Genomic DNA, 20,975 nt, shown 5'->3' on the forward strand with positions numbered 1-20,975 from the left:
GTTAGTGAATTAGATTTAAGGAAGAAATCGAAGAGCAGAGCATCCTAAGACTCAAAGAAAGAAGTCATGGCGCAGTGACGTCCTTAAAGTTACAGCTGGGAAAAGCGCCAAAGAGAAGGATGGGATGAGGCCAGGGAGGAGATGAAACGGATTCCGTCCACCCGAGTGCATCAGGGGCAGATCAAGACCATCTTTTCTCCCCCCTCTCCTTCATCTCTGCAATGACGGGCTGGCCTAAGGCCTTTTCCAATTCTAACATTCTAAATAAAGACTAAGGAGCTGTGGCATAAAGATGGTTATTAAGAAGGAAGAGGAACGAAATCTTGAAGAAGGTGACATTTGAGATATTTAAAACATTCTATGAGCCAATGAAATGTTTAAACATGTACTTTTCAGGCTACATTATCTTTTTTGGTATATATCTTGGCAGGCTTGTGTAACTCACTTAGATTAACTATACCCAGAATAAAAGAAGTTAAGAACATGGGTTTTGGAAATAGATGGACTTCAGTTCTACTGCTGATTCCAACTTACTGGCTATTTGAAACCTTGGGTAAATTACTTAAGCTAAGCTTCATCTATGAATTGGAGAAGATGATAGTAGTAATAATAATAATAATATTTAGTGTGGTGAGGATTAAATGAAATAATCCTTGTAAAGTATTTGGCACAGGGCCTTGCACACCGGCCTTATACAAGGTAGAAGTTGGTATTTCACAAGGAACTGAAGCAACTGTGATCAGGGCTGTTTTTCTGGGCACGAGCATGTGCTGTCACTTTAGGCCAATGAACACATTCTGACTGTTTGCAGGGTTGACCCACAGAACAAAGGGGTGAAACAATGCCTCTAGAAAATGTGGTCTGAGCTGATTATTTTCCTGCATTCCAATAGATGGCACACAAGACTTGCTACTCAATTAAAAAAAGTTACGTCCATGGATTGAAGGTAAACTTACTAAGCCTCTTTTTTTTTAAGGCCCTAACAATTAAACTTTTAAAAATGAAAACCATTGTCAATAAACTCTAACATTAAAAAAAGCATTTTCTATTGAATTCTGGCATCAAGATGTCTGCTCAAATCAATGCGATCTGTTCCAAGTTTACAGTTTCCATTTGCTCTTCTGCTTATCAGAGACACCACTTAATGTGCTAATAATCATGCGAGAAATATCACACTGTGGCTAGAATACTGTAGAGTGATACCTGAACTTCATTATGTGCCTTACAGGAGCACCTCTGTGCGATATTTAGAACACTGATTACACAGAGGCAGGGAAGTCCCAGCAGAGCTCCCATTCGAGAAGGGTCATGTGAAGCCCTAGTTGTCAATGGGAGCATTTCACATTCCTCGGGTAAAAGGCCTGGGGAAGTGGGTGAACCACTGCTTTAGAAGAAAAGGATAGTCAAGCTAGGGCAACAGTTCCTAGGGAAAACCAAGGATTAACTGTATTAAATCTTTCTGCTCCTGCTTGTAACAATGTAGAGGTAGCTCATAGGAGTAAGGAAAGGGAAACAAGAGAGACCAACCCTAAAAGGAGAATGAAAAAGAACACAATCCATGGCAATCACAGAATCATGCTAAAAAATTATTTGATTATATTTTTGGAAGCAAACTCTGGCTTGTCCTAATATTAACATGAGGATGGTATTTAATATGATGGAAACTCAGCTTGTAGAATGCAGAGGACTCTTACAAGTGGTAAGGCCATTATTTGCAAAACTACTGACATAGGGTTGCTTTGTTTCTGGTCTCAAAATGTTGCACCAAGCTGGACTGCCTCCTTCTAAAGACAACTTTCTGGCCATAGGGTGATTATTTATCTGCACCTGTGGGCTACAACTCGAACAGGTCCAAATGTGGGGTCTAAAGCTACCGAGAAGGCAAATGTGTCACTTGACCAAACCTTGAGCAATATTTCTTACTTAAACACACCGTGAGCTCTCACGGACTAGACCCAGTCTGAGGTGAGAAAGAAGCCTGTCACATCCATCTCTAATAAGCAGTTGAGATCATCCATCCAGATTGGGTAAAATCATTCTGCAAGATACCAGGAAATGCTTTATGTAACCTTTCAAAGTCTCCTTCCACCTAAAACAAATTTGCTTTCTTCATGCTAATCTGTACTGTTTACTTGCAAATCCTGTAGAGAGTAGCTAACAATTTAGGGTCTATCCAATACTAATTTCTTTGGCTAGAAAAACCTTTACTGAAGTATGATTGAAGTTTATTACTGAAGAAAATAAACTGTATATACTTAAAGTAAAAATTTGATTTTTAAAAAAATTTTTTTTAACATGGGCAGGCACTGGGAATTGAACCCGGGTCCTTTGGCATGGCAGGTGACCATTCACGCCTGCTGAGCCATCGTGGCCCGCCCAAAATGTGATGTTTTGACATGTGAGTTTAACCTGTGAAATCAACATCACAATCAAGATAATAAACATAGTAGATTTATGTTTATATTACTATTATAGAAAAATCTATGGACTTAAAATTCATGTAAGTTTCAATTCATATAAATATCAAATCATACTTACATCTCTATACCTTTGAATATTTAAGCTATTTCATCTTGGAAAGCCAATTATGATAACACTAGTTAGAAAATCTAGAGAGAAAAAACAAACAAACTCCTAATCAGTAAAAAATGGCTAAGCAGTCAAGCCATTTCCCAAAGAGGCCTCACTTATTTTCTTAACCTCATACACTTGTACTTTAATGAATGTACTGGGACTTTGTCCTAATCCAATGATTAAGCATAGTAAGACCTGCAGGAAAACCCTATAACTTGCCCTGAATTTAATTTACAATCAGCCTGGCCTCTCCTTTAACCCCTTCTTGCTTGTATTTTCTGCCCTTAATTATATCTCTAGTTTCATCTTGGGAGGCAGAAATGAACTACCAAAGGGAAAAATAAAATCCTATGATATCATTCTTAATGTGCTATATTAAAGTTGAATAGCAAAATGCCCACCATAAAATGTGAACTATTCAATTAAATTCATCCAATGAAAGAAATAAATGTTGCCTAAAGGTTTCACACCATAGAAAAAGCTCTTTAGTTTCACCTACCAGAATGCCTGATCTTGGCTTTCCATTCATCTGTTCCTGAGTTCAGATACTGCATGCCTTGGCACTTTTTAAAAAGCTTTAATGCCTTTGCTGAGAGTCCGTTTGAAAGAATCAAGTAAAGCATTTCAATTTTTAATAAGTACCTTATACTGCCTAAAGGCAGATGATTTTACATTTATATCAGCTTGAAAACAGAGAGAGCAGGGCAAGGACCTTCATTTGACATAAAGATTTATTAGAACTAAGAAAATAATTCCTAAAATTGCAGTAAAGTCTTTAGAATACCAGGCATTTTGTGTGTGTGTGTCTATGTATAGGTTTTTAGGAAGGAATTAAGTAAGATATAATAGAGAGGCAAAAATAATCAAATTGTAATATTATATACAGTTTCACTTGAAACTTATATTATAAAACCAGAATTTGTAATTTTCCCTTTAATTACAAAAACTATTCATAGATTTAGACTTATAATCTATCATGATTCTAAGGCAGGGAGTTGTTCAATGTATTTTAAGAAAAAAAAAGCCCATGGTAAGTGTTTTGATAAATGGGAGAGAAATAAGTGAGGATAGAACTGAATAGAAGAATGTGAATAGAAAAATTGACTTTGTGGATCAAGGTTAGCAAAGGAACCATATTTACTAGAATAAAATAAAATTCAAAATCTTATACCTCTAATATCTGGTCACCAGCCCAAAGTCTTCCATCTCTGGCTGCTGCTCCTTCTTCATAGACTTCATGTATAACTATAGCATCCTATTAAAAAAAAATTCTTATTAATTTTTAACAACCACAAATGCTTCTTTAAGCAAATAACCAAATCATAGGCAGCAGCCAGTTATTTGCTATTTATTAATAATGTTATATTCATCTGACATAGAAATAAACAAGACACACAGGATATATTCAGAGCTATAATTAATTTTTCCTAAGTTTATTATTTCATTCCTTCAGAACTGGTTTTGCCTAATATCTCATATTAAACTTTCTCCATGTTTTTTACTGCTAACTCCGTACGCTGCTGCTGTGAATGAACTTGAGGTGAACTATGTGTCATTTTTATTTACCTTTTATGGTGTGTTTTGAAACATGGTTTCATGTATTTATTAGTAGTCAAGGATTTGGCATAGATGTGTGGCCTGATGAAGAGGGTTAGTCAGGCCTCACTGCTTCAGGAATAAAAGAAAAGAATTTTATTGGAATGAACTGGCCCTAGGGGACAGAATATGGCATAGAGGAAAAAGCATTCACAGACCTAAGTATAAGACCACTGTGGGTTCAAATCCTGTGTCTGCCATTCTGTAATCTTAGGCAAATTAAATCCTCTGAACTCAGCATTCTGAATCATAAAATCAGGATAACAATATCTAAGTAGGTAAGCTTTCATTGAGGCAAGTACTTCACAGCTACTAAATAAAAAAATAAAAAAACTAAGAATTTGCATCTCTTCAGATTAATAATAAACATTTTTATCTTCTTAAAAATAACATGTACTTATACAAAAGTTTCAAGCAGTACCACAAGGTGTAGTATACCACAAAGAAAGATTGTCTCCCATTCCAGACTCTCAGTCTCTCTCCCCAAAGACAACTCATAGATTCCTCTAGAACTTCACATTCCTACATCCAAATACGTAAACATTTTCTGGTGAGAACATTTAAAAAACATTAAATTAGATTTGTTCACCCAATATCTCCCTCTTCCCCTGTGTTGAGCACATAGTCAAGCTTTGAAATTCCTCATCTCAGGTATTTCTGTGGAGTGGAACCAGAAGTCAGTGGTTCTTTCTGATTTTGTTGTTGTGGTTGCAGTGGTTTAATAAAACTGAAGGGTGCTGCAAAGATGATGCTGAGTTAATTATGATAGGTATTCTGGAAGGCTGCTGGGAGACAGAAAGAGCTTTTGAGTAGAGATTTCAAACGCAGATTTGTGGGTCTCAGGAGAAGTGAAAATTTGAGTCCTACATGCCCATCCCCTGCTGGCAAAACACACACACATTCACACACTCACACCCATACTTCAAGACCCTGCAGGCAAGGCAACAGCCAAGGCTGCAGAAGAGATCATGTAGGCTTGGGCAAGGATGGCCTTGACGGTTAACAGGGCAGACTGATGGCAATGACCATGAGGACTTTTCAATGTCTGTGTGCTTTAGGAAACCAGAACCTTGGGAGTTATATGAGCCACCAGAATAAATGGATGTGAATTTCCTCTTATTCCAGAAGTATGGAGCTTCAGAGTTAGAATTAAGTTGCCTTGAAACAAATGAAGAATAGAAGTATTTCCTGCAAAAAAGTAACAAACAAGATAAGAAAAATAATCCTTAGAATAAAAATAAAGAGTTCCTATGAGAATTCCGGAGGACAGAAGCAACAGGAAAGAGGTCTGTAACGAGATAATTCATCTAGAATGCAAATACCTTTATATTTTATCACTACACAGTTTGGAAAATGTTCTTTATTATAGCAATTAGAGGGGCAGCCTCAAGAGCCAAGATGGGTTCCCTGATTCAGACAAATTTATATTTCAGATTCTGTACTAGCAATAGATTTTAGACCATTCTTTGTTTTAACTCTGACTTAATGAAATTTCCAGATCCTGAGAGCATTTCTGCTGCCAAGAGTTTGTTTCTCTGAGCTGTTTCAGGGGAATGATTTTGAGGAAACTTGCTGGGTCAGTAGCTTGAAGTGATCCCCACAGCATTACCAAGATTCTACTGAAGGCCATTTGGATTAAAGTAGTACAGGGAGAAATTAATGCAGCTCCTGGTACACCCTGTGAGGTTGGGTTTCAAAATTTAGTGCTCAAATACCCCATTTTCACTGGACTGGGAGAATCACAGGCTGAACTCATACCACACAGTTTTTACAGGGTTTAATTTTTAGTATGAATTCCTTTACAAAAGCCAAAGGGGAAATTTCTGTCAATTCATTCTTGAAAGAAAGAGAAGGCCCTATGGAGTTTTTACCCCATAAAAGTGGCCTGAATCCAACCCTCTGAGATACTTTCTGGGTACTCAATGAACTACTATAAATAAAGGATCATTAATGGTCTCAAATAAATTCCGAGTTCACTACCAATGGTCCATTTTTGGTTCATGAGTTGTTTTATGAAAAACTCCCCATTTATTTCTTTCCTTTTGCTTAACTACTGTTGTAACTTCCTTAAAAGTTATCAGCCAAAGTACAAGAAAGCATGTTACATTATGACCTGTCAAAAGAAAAGGCCACATTTCTTACCATGTGCCCTTGGGAGCTAAAAATGTTCTGTGAAGCTTTGGTTCTGGGCAGTTGTATTAATTGGGGCAATAGATGTGAGGGAGTAGGGACCAACAACTAAATTAGAAATGTGGGCCGGAGAATTGAAAAGAGAAATAGATTTGACTTATTTTTAACAACTTGTATTGTTTATAGGGTAGGAGAGAACAGTAAAAAAGTAAAGTAGAAAAAAATGTGATTAGATGATATAATGGGTTGTTAATGAAAGACTGACATTTATTATTTTCAATAAAAATATAATTATTCACATGATTCTTATCTTCTGTTTGGATAGCCTCCTCTATATTAGGGCTCTTGGCTATTCAAGCAAAGCTGCCCGTTGGCACAGCCCTCCCTTCTTATCTCTGCATGTTTAAATAACGTTCGTCCACTCAAGAATACCTAAGTGATTCCTGTCTAGCAATCAATGCTAAGGACTTCTAAAACTCATCTATTTCAGAAGCATTCTATCAATTGCTTCCTAGGGGTGGGTTGCTTTCTTCCTCTGAGGAAAGGACATAGCGGCAAATGATTATAAGCTTGGTCACTGCAATCAGATTTCCTCAGTCCAAATTCTGATCCTGCTCTTTTGCTGGCTATGGACTTTGAGATGACTCCTAACCTCTCCAGGTCTCAGTTTCTTCATTTTTACACAATTTTTTTTTGGGGGTGGTGGTGCATGGACTGGGAATCAAACCCAGGTCTCCCACATGAAAGGCGAGCATTTTAACACTGGACCACCCGTGCACCCTATATAGTTTTAATAATATCATCTACATATGAGGCTTTATTATCGTGTCAGCACACAGTAAGAGAGCAATAAATAATATTTTTAATAAACACATGCTCATTCTCATGTAACGCATATTTCAGACACTATATACTTAGCATTTATGCCATTTGATCCTCATAACAACTAAGAAAGGTCAGTGTTATTTGTCCCATCTACAGCTGAGAAAACTGAAGATCAAAAAAGTTCAGACTTGACTTGGTGTTTGTAGCTTCTAAGCAGGGGAGATGGAATTCCAATGCAGGACTGTTCAGCACCAAAGCCTGTGCTCTCACCACTTTAGCGAGCTTCTCATCTGTTTCGAATATTTCATTTTACACTTGTACAAAAGCTAACTTGGGATTTCCCATATGGCATCAATTCTGTTGAAATACTGTCTCCCCAGCTCCACAACCCAACCCTTGAGGGCATGAGGGTAAACAAAATGAAGACTTGTGGAAGTGGAAATCTAAGCCTTGCCTTAATGAGGTGAGGTGACAATCTACGAATTTTCCTTGCTGGTGCTGGTACATGATTAGGGGTTTACATCACACAAAGCATGTTGGATAGGCCCTCTCCCATTCTAACGCAGATTCTCTCTTTTAATTCCATTTGTTATTTTTGTCTCTCTCTCTCTCCTTTCTTTCATTTTTTCAGATCAGATCTGTTTCTCGGTACCTATATTATTCACTGAATTTTTTTCTATAGGAGTGGATATTAACAAAATTAACACATGACAGATTTATGTTCAAAATATAAAGTGGTTCATTCCAGGGAAACAGATTTTCTTCTGGCATTGCACTGAGAATAATTTATAGATGGCTAAGATTGATACATAATCAAAAGGTAATTTCCTCCTAATAGCTGTATGATTTACCTGGGACAACAGATATTTAAGTAAGATGACTTGTTTATTTACTGCCTGAGATAAGAGCAACAATTACCCTGTGGATGTTACTCATTTGGGCTGCCAACTCCAGAGCCAGAGAGGAATTTGATCAGTGCGTATAAACATCCCTCAAATATTGGGTTTGCTCTAATCAGCTGGATCAGACAGAATTTCAGAGAAGAGTGGGAAAGATCCTCTACTTAAAAACCTTTCCCTCACCAGGCCACGTCAGAAACATCTTTAACTGAGAAGAACTACTTCATTCTACAATTCAAGACAACATTAAAAAAAAAAAAGACTCCCAAGAAGAAAAATTAACAAATTCATCTTATTATTTACAGGGTCACTATTGTAATGTTTCAGTTCCTAGAAGAGTAAGAATTTACTTGTTTTAAAATACAAATAATAGATGTACATGGTACTAAACGTAATAGGGTATACACTGAAAAATAAGTTGCTCTCAGGCACCTGTCCCTCAGTCACCCAATTTCCCTCATGAAAAATAAACAGTGCGGTTTCTTCTGTATTTTCACAGAGGTATTCTACACACACAGTACCTGAAGGTCACGTCCTGTTTCATCTGCTTTAAATGCTCATCTCCACTTCACTTTCTTTTTTTTTTTCACATGGGCAGGCACCGGGAATCAAACCCAGGTCTCCAGCATGGCAGGCTAGAACTCCGCCACTGAGCCACCGTTGCCTGGCCCCCCACCTCGTTTGTTTTTATAAAATTCTACTTGAGCCAGCCAAGTGCCACCTCCTCTATGAAATCTGCTCTGACTCTTTCTCTTTGTGAAGTTGCGCAATCCTTACTTTGGGTTACCACTGTATTTTAAAGCCACCGAACTTATCAAAGTATCACAATAGCTTGTTCATGAATCTACGTTTGTACCATTCCCCTCCTCAATGGAACCCTTCTAGACAGAGGCTGCTTCCAACTCATCTCTGTATTCTGGTGCCCAGCCCAGAGTAAGCACTCAATAAACATTTGCTAAGCGATTATCAAGAAATTGGTTAGAAATAGAAAAGGGGATCAAAATGACCCAGAAAGGGGAGGTTGGAGGAGTTAATAAGTCATAACCTTACCCTAACCCAACAAAGCTTCTGGTGGTAAAGTATTAATGACATACAACCAAAATATCCGTCACAAATGGATGTTAAATCCATCTGAATTTCCAGAGAATTACTTTAGCTCAGAGGGCAATTTAAAGGAGCCAAGTCTGAGGAACTTAATTATCATTGAACCCTCCCCCCCAAACCCCACATTCCTCCAGGGAGATTTAAACTCTGAATTGCTGGAAAAGAGTTTCACAACATGCAGGAGTGTATCCTTAGAGCCAAAGTCATCAGATGCTCAGCCCATCAATCACCATTTTCTTTACCGTTCAAGCTGCCAACAAGTAGATAAAGTAACTCATAAACACACCAGTCATTCAAGAAAAGGCAATTTTATTGTTGTCACAATAGGCTCATAACACTTAAAGAAGCCATGTGTTAGAAAAATTAACTAAAGGTCTCCTGTGGACTGAAGGATATCAGTAATTTCTCTTTTGTGGGTGAACTATATTAATAGAATGAGATCTTATATTTTATATTTCTAAACATTCAGCATTTTAGGACAAATCTTTGGAATTATGCTTCTGCGTACAGGCATGTTTTACTTAATTTGGATCACTCCACACTAAAACCCAATCTTTATCATACTCTTAAAAACTCCACTCCCTCAAAAAAATCCTAAGAAATATTTTAACTACAAGAGAGTTAAAATTTTACATTTACATGGAAAATATATTTACCAGTGATCCAGAAAAGAGTGCTATGTCTTATTCCCTTGTTTTAAGGGAAAATCCCTCCTAACAAAAAAGACCCAAGAAATATTAAAGACATTGTGTATAAAATGGGCATTTTCTTTTCTCTGAAAGAAACTGTCAGACCTGAAGGCTTAGAGGAATAATGCTATTCTTAAATACCATTTAATAGAGTTCTCCTCTATGGCTGTCACTGTTCAGAAATCATAAAGACAGACGTGTCTTCTAAACAGTAGAACATTTTCTCAGCAGGAGGGTGAAACCAATGAGATGTGATAACAAAGCAGGTATAGTAAAATCTTCAGGCCACTGCTGTGCAAATGAAAACTATATTCAACTCCACACTGAAAAACACATGTATTAAGTTACTGATTTGTGATGTCTATTGCAGTTACAAAGTTCAAAAAGAAAGTGTTAGTTTAAAACTGTTAAAGTGTATCTCACTCTTTTTTTAAGTATACATTTATTATATTTTATTGAGTATATATTCTATGTTTATGTATGTATATCTTTAATATAAAAGCAGATTCATATCCCTCTCTCTTTTTGTATTCTTTATTTTTGTAGGCTGCATGGCAGGGTCACATTTCATTTCTTTTCCATGAGTAAAAAAAAAAAAATGAGAGCAAAAAAAATAAATAAATAATGGGAGGCAGAGTAAAGGGTTAAAAAAAATGAGCAGATTGCAGTACTAGTGGTCAGTGACAGGGAGGAGTAGAATATATGAGTGTTTTTTCTTTTTATTTCTTTTTCTGGAGAAATGCAAATGTTCTAAAAATGATCATGGTTAAGAATACACAACTATGTGATGATATTGTGAACCACTGATTGTATACTTTGGATTGACTGTATGGTGCAAAAAAATATCGCAATAAAAATATTTTAAAGAAGAATACAGGGGTGCGAAGGTAGTTCAGTGGTAGAATTATCGCCTGTCATTTGGGAAACCCGGGTTCAATTCCTAGCCCCTGCACTTCCCCAAACAAACAAAGAAACCAACAAAAACAAACAAACGATCCAACAAATGGTGCTGCAATAAGGGGATACTTACATGGAAAAGGAATAGATATGACTGCTGTAAGAGCTGTATTTCACTCTTAAAAGCAATAGGCCCCAGACAGTGGACTTTATCCTTTAAAAGCAGACAGCTGCTCTCAAGCTTCTTAGCCTTCAGGTGGAGGGGAGAGGGCCATTCAGATGATCCCCGACTGGCTGCCTCCAGCCGGTCCATCGCACACAGCCAGGAGGGCCAATAGCTGGTGGCTGGCAGCTGCTCCCTCGGAGCAGCCAGGACACCTGCACCCAGACCTGGGGCCTGCCTGGAGGTATGTGCAAGAACAGCCCTTTTCTGAGCATTTGTGCTGTGTGCCAGGCACCACCTCTTCTCCAGGGGTGCACAATCCCGTCCTAGACACGAGTTTGTACTTTGCCTATGCATCACAAAGCCTCAGCCGTTCTGCCACCATTTATAGGGCGCCTGCTCAGTGCCAGGCTCGGTGCAGGCACGTGGGAGGCAGCAGTGACCGAAACACCGTTTGCCGCCCTCAGGGAGCTGGCACTGGTGCAGGAGAGGCAGTCAACAATTAACACGATCAAACAGCAAACCCTGGGGAGCCTTAGGGTGGGGGGCAGACTGCAGTATAACAGCGAGAGGCCAGATCCGGCCACAGCACCACTCAGACCACGGGGTTCACGCATCCCTCAGTATCCCTCATCTGAGCCGCGGCGGGCGCCTGTCTGTAAATCCATGTCTGTTTGAGCCCTGCTTGGTGCTGTGCCCTGTAGGTCTCCACGGTGTTCTCCTGGTTTAGCTTCAAGCACTTCCCTCCTCCTAAATTGGGCCGCGCCCACATTCTTGAGTGGTCTCCATCTAGTGGACACATCAAGTAGCTTCCCGTCCCATCGCAGGGGCGCGCTTGTGTTCTCAGGGCTCCCCCCACCCCCGCGGACAGGTTCCCATGTGCCTGGGCTCCCCAGCCCTGATAGGCACCCCCGGCGGCGGGCACCCGTAGGACTGCGCCGCACCGCCCCGGCCGAGGCGTGTGTAACCGCAAGATGATCGTCGGGAGTAAGAGTCTGAGGATTATTTTTACGGGAGTCCTTGGGCCACCTGCCTGCTCACAGAAGTTGGAGCTCTTATGGCACTGAGAGCCACAAGAAAAGAGGAAGCACCTAGAGAACAGCTGACCCTTTTTTTTTTCATATATATTTATACCAAAATTAAAAAAATAAAACTTTAAGCAAATGGTGCTATCTGATCTCGATTCAGAGTAGCTACTTCATTTTTTAATTGCAACAATTTAGAGGAGCCGTTTTACGTTCAATAAATCGAATAAATAATATTTGGTCTTCAAAGAAAAAAATGCAATAGGTCCCAGACTGTAATTTACAATTAAGGGTTGAGTGGTCTTTAAATATGAGTTTCCATCCCAAATAATTTGTGACCAAATTCTTTAAAAACCAAGCTTCCCTATTGTATGTCAGTTAGGATGAGATTTGAAAAAAATTGCTCAGTAGGGTTTAGAAGAAAAGACTCAGGACTGGGATTCAGAGGAGTTAAACTTTGTGATAGCTGTGCAGAAATATGGGCTGGCTGGGGGTAGGGGCGGTGGTGCAGACAGACTATGTATCACTTATCTCTGTAAAACAAATCACTGCATAACTTAGTGGTCTAAAACAAAAAAAATAATCATTTATTTGCTCATAATCCTGTGGCTGGTGATTTGGGTTGGGCTCAGCTAGGCAGTTCTTCTGCTCTGTGTCTTGTCAGTTGGCTCTCACATAAGTTTGTGGTTAGATGGGGGCTTAGGTCTCGGGGTTTCTGTCATGGATGACCTTACTCTCCTTGTCTGGAGCCTCGGCTGGGATGGATGAGTCTTCTTTTCTCCATGTAGCCTCTTCACATGGTGCCTCATCCTTAAGGAGGCTATTCCACGCTGGTTCACAAGGTGGCAGCATTCCAAAAGGTGAGAGCTAAAGCTGCAAGGCCTCTAGAAGTCACACAGTGCTACTTTTACCACTGTGGGCCAAAGCAAGTCAATGGGTTGGCTCAGGTTCAAGTAATCGGGGAAGAGCAGCATAAAATTTATGGTCAATTTTAATCTACTACAGACTCTATCAAAGCTGTCAGAGGATTCTGACAACAATCTGTGGTGGGAAGAGTACTGGCTGTGGCCAGACAAACCTGCATTCTGATTTTAGCTCTGCCACTCATCAGAGCTTTTTCATACCTCTAGGAAGTTATTTAACTGCTCTAAGCCAATGTTTCTACAAAAAGGAATGAATAAATCCTAACTTTTAGGGTTTGAGAATGAAATGCGATTATGTACATTATGCCAAGCAATGAGCCAGCCAAATAGCAGTGGTTAACGACTGCTAATAAGGGATCAAAATATGTATTTATTTGTTTAAGGGACACATTTGGTACATGAAGGGAAAGGCTAGAGGGATCAACATTCAATAACTAAGAATGAATGACACCAGTCTGGTCCATTTTTTAGTTTTCAGTTTTCCTGTTATCATGGTGATCCCAAAATATACCTGTTCTCTTCTTTTCAAGAAAGATTAATGCTGCAAGGATAATTTAGGTCATTCCTTTTCAAGCCATGGACTGCACAGGGCTAAGCCCAAAGGACCGTTTAAATGGCAGTGAGCCCTAAACAAACCACAGGAGTCCTGTTCCAAGGCTTTTTGATTTTTCTGTTTTAGTTAAATATTTCCTACTGTTGCTTTTCCCTGGATATAGTTCCCTACAACAAAACTGGGAGGTGATAAAGGCAGATATGCAGACAAATGCTACCTACACTAGAGATGGCAGGACTCATAATGACAAAGGCAGCTCTCCATTGTTCTTGCCACAGTGGCGCTGTGGGTTAACCCAAGGACAGAATACTTAAAAATGCATTTTCCCTGTGTCATGGCATGTGCTATAATGCTGACACCCTAATGTGTTTTGTAGATCTGTATTTTTTTTTTTTAAAACTATGGAAGTAAAATGCAAAGATGTTTTAAAACAAGCTGCAAAGTTGCCAGTCTTTCCCATCTTCAGACCAAGAACTTTCCCCTTCTTTGATGCAAAGGATATTTGACCTCACTTCATTGATTCATGAGAAACACAAGATTAAGGAGCTACTTAATTTCAGCATCTGATAAGAACATGCAGGACCTGAGGCAAAATGCAGTCAATAAATATCATATTTCCTTTATTCTAAGATTAATTTTTTTCTCATTTAAAATTTTTTATAATTTGGATGAATCTCTAGTCATGTGTACATTTAACAAAGAGAAAGAAAATGTACCACAATGAAAGATTATTACTTTAGAAGAAATATAGTATTTGTCAAATTGAGGTAGTCTTGTTTGCCAACTTTATTAGTTGAACAGATAATTGATTCTGTTCAGAATATCTGAGGGGCTCTAGCAGAACAAGGGAGGGGAGCAAGTATAAAAGGAACTTATCAATCAGATTTGAAATCATAGTTTGTAAAAACTGCATACTCTGCTCTGCTTACTAATAAATTAGAGTTTACTGCATAGATTTTGTGAGACTCTCAGAACATAGACTTGAATTACTCCCCCAAACCTCTGCTACTAAAAGAACAATAGATTGTCTATAGATCCTAAACTCAATTTATTCATCCATTCCAATATCCCTTGGGTAGAGTGTGATGATGTGCACCTAAAAAAACCTCTGAAAGAGAAAAAAATGGATGATAATGTTCAGTTATCTATTATTCTGGAACATTGAAACATTCCTAGGTAATAAACTATAGACAACATACATGAGTATTAAATCAACAATAGGTATAGTGGCTCTTTCGACTTAAAAGTAAGGATTAATTATGCAGTTACAAGAAATAACACCAGTGTATTTGTGTGATTGTGCATGTGTGTATACTTTAATGCAATGGACTATGAAAGATATCCTAAAATTTAAACTCAGGACTGCAAACTCTTGCACAGTAGTCACAGGTACCTGAAATATGGAATGAAAACCACAGTATAAAAGCAGCTAATATAAAAATTGCTGTGAATACGTAAAAATGTTTTGTGTTTCAAGACACTGAAAAGCTTTTTCTCCTCAAACTCAAAAAAGAAACTGTTTTATAATTACTTAAAATGGAGTTCCCTTTTTGATTTAACAAAAAGTTGATACTTATCAATATGCGCATTATTCTTTACTCCGAAGTACAGGTTTATTTTAAAGAAACGGGATAATAGTTGTATTATATATTGTATTACAATATTTGTATTATATTTTATAAGTCCCTATAGTTCCATCTGGTCCCTATTTATTTAAATTCTGCTCGGCTTGCATAATGCTTTTGCTTACAGTAATATCCTTTAAGATAGATCCCCGAGCCTGGAAATTCAGAGGTACTATTCGTTAAAATTCTTTCAGTGTGATTCATAGACCTTTTGAAAACTCTGCTTTGATTTTAAAATAAAACTAAGGTAATAAGATGTTTTGTACAAAAATATATGACTTAAGCTGCAACGATAAAAGGTGCTTGGGTTTGGGGGATTACACAACAAAGCAAACTATTCTCCACATGAAATAGCTGTGCAGAGTTCATTCAAAGGGGAATAGTAAAATAAAACACTTAATCAAATGTAAAATAGCTTTCCATCCCACTTATTTAAAAAAATATTCAATGGTTTAAATTGCTGCAGTCCTACATTTATATTGTCAAAAGCAGTAATAGTGAAACAATAGTATGCAGTACAGTGAGAGGTTAAATGAGGTCACTTTAGAACCTCATTTATATTGCTATAGCTAAAAGATGGGTATTCTTCATTTCAATTTCTAGATGGATAAATTTTACCACATATCCAAAATGGGAGAATCCTCCTGCTTTGTCAGTGTGGCTGTCCTATACACCTTCTGCTTAATAAAAATGAATTAAATTGGTACTGAAGTAGGTGGTGGAAAAAAATGCAGGTTTTGAAACTTAGAAATTAAAAGAGTCTGAACCTAACATTCCTAGGCCTTTTTACTATTAAGAATACTTAAAAACTCCAATCTGCCCTGGGAGTTTACCAGTCTCATTTACAATGAGATGGTACCAAGAATATAAAACAAAACCAGTGGCTCAGCCTAATTGTTTTCCTGTTGCAAAGGGACAAGCACATCTCCAGGCCCAGAAAAACAATACAAGTACAGCAACTTGGGCTTCTAGTTATTAACTTTACTTTCCAAATCTGATTTCTAGTCTCTGTAAAAGAAAAAATAACAATCACGTCTTATTCCCTATTTAAAACAAACAAACAAACTCAAGGCGTTAAGTTTTAAGAAATAGATGAGATGGTAATACATTCAGAGGGTGAGTAAATTTTCTTAAAACTGTCAATATCTTGAAAAAGAGGGTTATAAATATAAATTTTCGTGTCCTGATTGAAAAAAAGGCCTAATAAAATAATACCATTGCAGATGGCTGCCTGGCCTTTGACTAAATACCTCTTGGGGAGGGGCACTTGCTATCCCATAGCCATTCATTCTGCCTTTAATCAGGTCATATTTAGAAAGCTCTTCCTTACATTGATGTGAAATCTGTCTTTCTTTGAGCCCCTTGGGAGCACCAGAATAATTTTTATCCTTTTTACACAAGAAGACAACCTTGGATGTTTTCAGAAATCATCGTTCTCCCAGTCATCCCTTTTTCTAGTCTATTCAATTCTTCCTCAAATGAGGGGATTTCAACAATGGTCTTCTCAACCACATGTTCGAACCCTGAGCTGAACAGGGATCAGAGAAGCACTCAGAGACAAAAGCTTCCTCAGGTGGGAACAGGACTCATTAGAGAAATTGAGTAAGTTGTAATGGTGAGTTAAGAATTAAATAATTGATTGCTGAATCATTATATAGATGATGCTCTTACTTTCTTGTATATTGTAAAATGGACAAAGGGAAATACCTAAGGTTGGTGAACTGTGGCCCAACTTGCCTCAATCTTTGATAGTAATTGTATAATTATATAACCTTTATCTTGTGATTGTAAAACTCTGGTGACTGGCCCACTTTATACTACCTTATCCTGTTTTACAACTTTAGAGTCTTATGATCACAAAGACAGCCCCTAATATTTATTAATGAAGAAACCTGAGTCAGCCCAGAACTAACTCTCCCTAATTCCTACAATATCTTACTAGACAGAGCAATCAATCAATAATATCAAATATCAAAAAATAATCAATCTGTGCATACTTGACAATTAGATCATCTCTAACTTTGTCATCTCAAGCCATTATACTCATTAACTTAAATCGCCATCTTTTAATACCATAAAATTATCAGAGTTACTGCAGTTCAGGGAGATTGATTTTTAGGCGAACAGCCCATTTGATCTCCTGCTTTGCGCTTAGCAATAAACTCTTTCTCTCTTGAAACCCTGGTGTCTCAGGAACTGGTCATTTGAGTGCACTGGGCAGAGACACCCCCACCCCACCCCACCCCCCATTTTTGATTCGGCATCAGGGTCAGTATGGATGGAACTCAGAGAAGGGCAATGTGGCTAGAGAGGAAGGTATATTTTAAAGTGATTGAATTCTACGTACAGGCACTAGACACTAGAGATAGAAAATAAAATAAAATAGACCTGTTCTCAAGGAACTCAGAGTTGGGTGAGTGAGGCAGATAACTCCCTTTTACAGATGAATACTGAGGGCACATAGTGATAGAACCACAAAAAGGACTCAAACAATGTGACTTTGGAGTCAGATTGGCTATTTAAACCACAAATGGACCAAAGGCTGGCATTATGTCCTTGGAGAAGTTATCTAACTTATCTGTGTCTCAGTTTCCTCACCTGTAAAATAAGGATAATACTACTACCTCTTCTATAGGGCTGTTGTGAGGATTAAATGAGATGATACATATTAGTTACATATTAGGAACAATGCTTGAATCTTTCAAGCTTGATGTTGAAAACAAATATTTAATTATCTAGAAACAAAGTCATATGTTTCTCAGTATGCAGGCAACATACCAAAGACACACAGATGAAGGGAGCTAAGATTTACTCTAATAAAAATGTTTAATAATTAACAATAATTTAACTCAGTACATGACAGACATTGAGCAAAGTGCTTTCTATTCATCATCTCAATGCACATAACAATTTTAAGAGGAAGATAGTGCCAACACCACTAGTTCACAAACAAAAAAAAAGAAGATTTAACCTAGAAAGGTGAAGTCACTTGTCCAAGGCCCCACATTAGTAAAGAACAGGGATTCTGAAGTCAAAGAAATCAGCATCAGTACTCTGCTATGTTGCCTCTTACCTTTGATAGAACACAGCATGTGTAGTCTGAGATAACTGGTACCCACAGAAAGGAAAACGCTTAGGGCCAGGGCCCTGGAGAACAGTTCTTCATTCTTTCTCCACTTCATTTGTTCAACCCCAAGAACAGTTCAAGTCTATCAATATTCTAAGACAAAATATTTATTTCATAAGGCTTTCCTTTTCTTCTCTAGAATTCCCAAGGCTGATAATAAAATAACCTCAATGAATGACTCTGGAGAGCTATATTTTATTTCTTCTGAGGATATCGATGAAACTACTAAACAGGAAGCAAATGCTTCTGAGAAGGGGATGCCAAGGGATTTGGGGGGAAGCTCAGGGAATGTAGTGCCAGCATCAGAAGAGGAGACAGTTATTGGTCATTCATTTGGTAGAACAGATCAAGTCCTCCCAGCTTCATGATTTAATATAAATTAACACTCCCAAAAAGCAAAAAAAAAAAAAAAAAGAAAAAAGAAAAAAAGAGAAAGAAAAGACAGAATGGATGGATGGATAGATAGGTAGAAGAAAATTTAAAAATACATATAAATATACTACCTATGCTATACAATGCACCTTATTAGGTTTCTTGGCTTACATGAAACATATTAAAAATCCTATATTAATTAAATCTTGCAAGTTCTACTTAAAAAAAAAGTCCCTATTACGATTTTTCATTGTTTGATTCTTATATTAGAACACAATACTAAATGCAGGAGAAGTGACTTGAACAAACTGTCTTTGAGGACAGTTATCTCACTCAATTTTGTATCCTCAGCATAAAGGAAAGGCTCTGAGCAAACATATGCATCCAATCACAAAAGAGCCACATTCACCAAAGGCAGACCAGGGAGCACATTACAAGATTAAAACAACAGACACAGAAGTTTGTCATTTAGGATCTGGCCCAGGTGTGCTTATAAACCTTCCCAAGAGACTCACACTCATCATTATCTTGGTATTTTAAAAGGTCGGTGTAGATGACCTGCTGCAAATACAATGGGATACAAGTGAGATCTCCCTCTGTGATCTCAGAAACCATCTGTCTTGGCTAGAGAGAAACTACTAATAGCGGAGAGATACTGATGTGGTGTCAAGAACTGGTCCCAAAGGCTTAATTCCTCTGTAGATGGCAAAAATATCTGTTGGACACAGAACAAAGTGAACACGGAAACCCTAATTGGGAGAGTTGGAGCAGATGCTCAAGAAGGGTCACCAGAACTCACAATACACTCTTTCGGATGCATCATTTAACCAAATCTGTAAAGGCAAGCACAAAGGTACTTTTGATAGTGGGGCTCCACATTTTCCAAATTTCCTTTAATATGCTCTCCACTCTGTTCGCTAACTTCCTGCTGATTAGATGCAGAGTACTAAGCTAGACCTAATTGGGTAATATGACCTAGCATGTCAATTAGGCTGCAGATTCCATGCCAAAATTTAGGGGATTAAAAAAAGGAAACAAGAAAAGATCTTCACTGTGCTAAACAATGCCTTTATTTGTTAGAGCACTTTCCACCCCACTGCTACTCAGCTTCACTACAATGTCAGGCATGCCTATATATTACTCGTGAGTCTAACTTATAGCTTTTGATGAGGTACCTGAGGTTAGGAAATAAAAGCTGTGTCCCATCTCTCATTTTTAAGTGGTGCTTATCCTTCCAAGGACAATGGGATTTACAGTCTCAAAAGGCAGAACTATATATTATGAATCTCAAGATGCTCTTAAAGAATTTTTTTTTGGCTGCCTCATGTTAACAGAGAAGCAGAGCATAGTATTTAGCAAACAGCCTCCCAGACAGGATACAAGCGGTGACGTAGTCCAATACAAGCCCTCGAGCTGGCAGCCAGAAGCACAAGTGATTGCAACATTAAAGACTCAAGAGTAGCATGGGCACATCTTGCTCAGGAATTCTAATCAACCTATACCAAGCAAAATCATATTAACAACAACCAACAAAAAGCAAAATACAAAAACAGAAACAAAATCCTAAACAGCTAACAGATTCATTGAGCTGGGCCAGCCATGCTGATGAAACGCTTCTGCTTTCCAAGGGGAAATCTAGTTCTGCCTTATTTTAAACACTATAAAGAGACATATATTTACAAAATACGAACCAAAAGTTACTTTTTCTTTATGAAAGAATGGACTACAGAATTTCCTTAAAAAGTAATTTCCCTGGTTCATTTCAAATGTAGCCTTATTTATAAAAATTCGATTTATTTAATATTCAGGAATACTTCTTTGCAAAAATGAGTCAACAGGTCCTGGAGGGAGATGACTAGGTATTCAGGGTCAACTTATAGTATCTGAATACCACCTTAAAGGCCTTTGCATAACAAAGATATGTATATCATTTTCTACTGTTTATGAAATCTTTGATCCTCACCATAACCCAGCAAGTCGGTATTATTTAGCCCCCTTTGCACATGTGGAAACTGAGACTTGAAGAAGGTACAAGTCATATGCAATCGTTTACTATGTGCTAGGCATAAGGCTCCATAATGTACCTAGGTCACTCCTTTGATTCTCCTAGTAATTCATCAAGTATTATTATCCCCTTTGGTAAATCAGAAAATAGGCTCTGAGTGGTTAAAGAATCTGCTCCAACTAGTAAATGTAGAGATGAAACATAACTGAAAGCTGAATGAGACAAATGGTCAGTCATTAGGTGAGTATAGCCAAGGAGAGATCAAGGCACCTATAGAAGCCAGGAAAGACTTCATTGGGGAAAAGGGGCTTGGAGGAGGTACAGAATCTTACCTGGAGGGTTTAGGGGTGGAGGGGAGGAAGGAGGAAGGAGGAAGAGAGTAATTTGAAAGGAGGGGAGCAGAATTAGGCTGAAATGCATGTGGGGTTTGGGGGACAGTGATCTGGTCTGGTCTTCTGTGGTAGTGTT

General features: G+C 38.0%; 1 protein-coding gene across 4 annotated transcripts in view; it reads right to left on the bottom strand.

Moving 5' to 3' along the window:
* Nucleotides 1-20,975, bottom strand: part of PATJ (PATJ crumbs cell polarity complex component) — a 473,288-nt gene that overhangs the window by 41,671 nt on the left and 410,642 nt on the right. For all 4 annotated transcript variants that reach the window (XM_077149461.1, XM_077149460.1, XM_077149463.1 and 1 more), the window contains one exon: nt 3,746-3,829. In XM_077149461.1, coding sequence (XP_077005576.1) covers nt 3,746-3,829 — 84 coding nt within the window. The remainder of the gene's footprint in view (nt 1-3,745; nt 3,830-20,975) is intronic.

This window comes from Tamandua tetradactyla, chromosome 2, assembly GCF_023851605.1.
Source record: "Tamandua tetradactyla isolate mTamTet1 chromosome 2, mTamTet1.pri, whole genome shotgun sequence".
Lineage (NCBI taxonomy): Eukaryota > Metazoa > Chordata > Mammalia > Pilosa > Myrmecophagidae > Tamandua > Tamandua tetradactyla.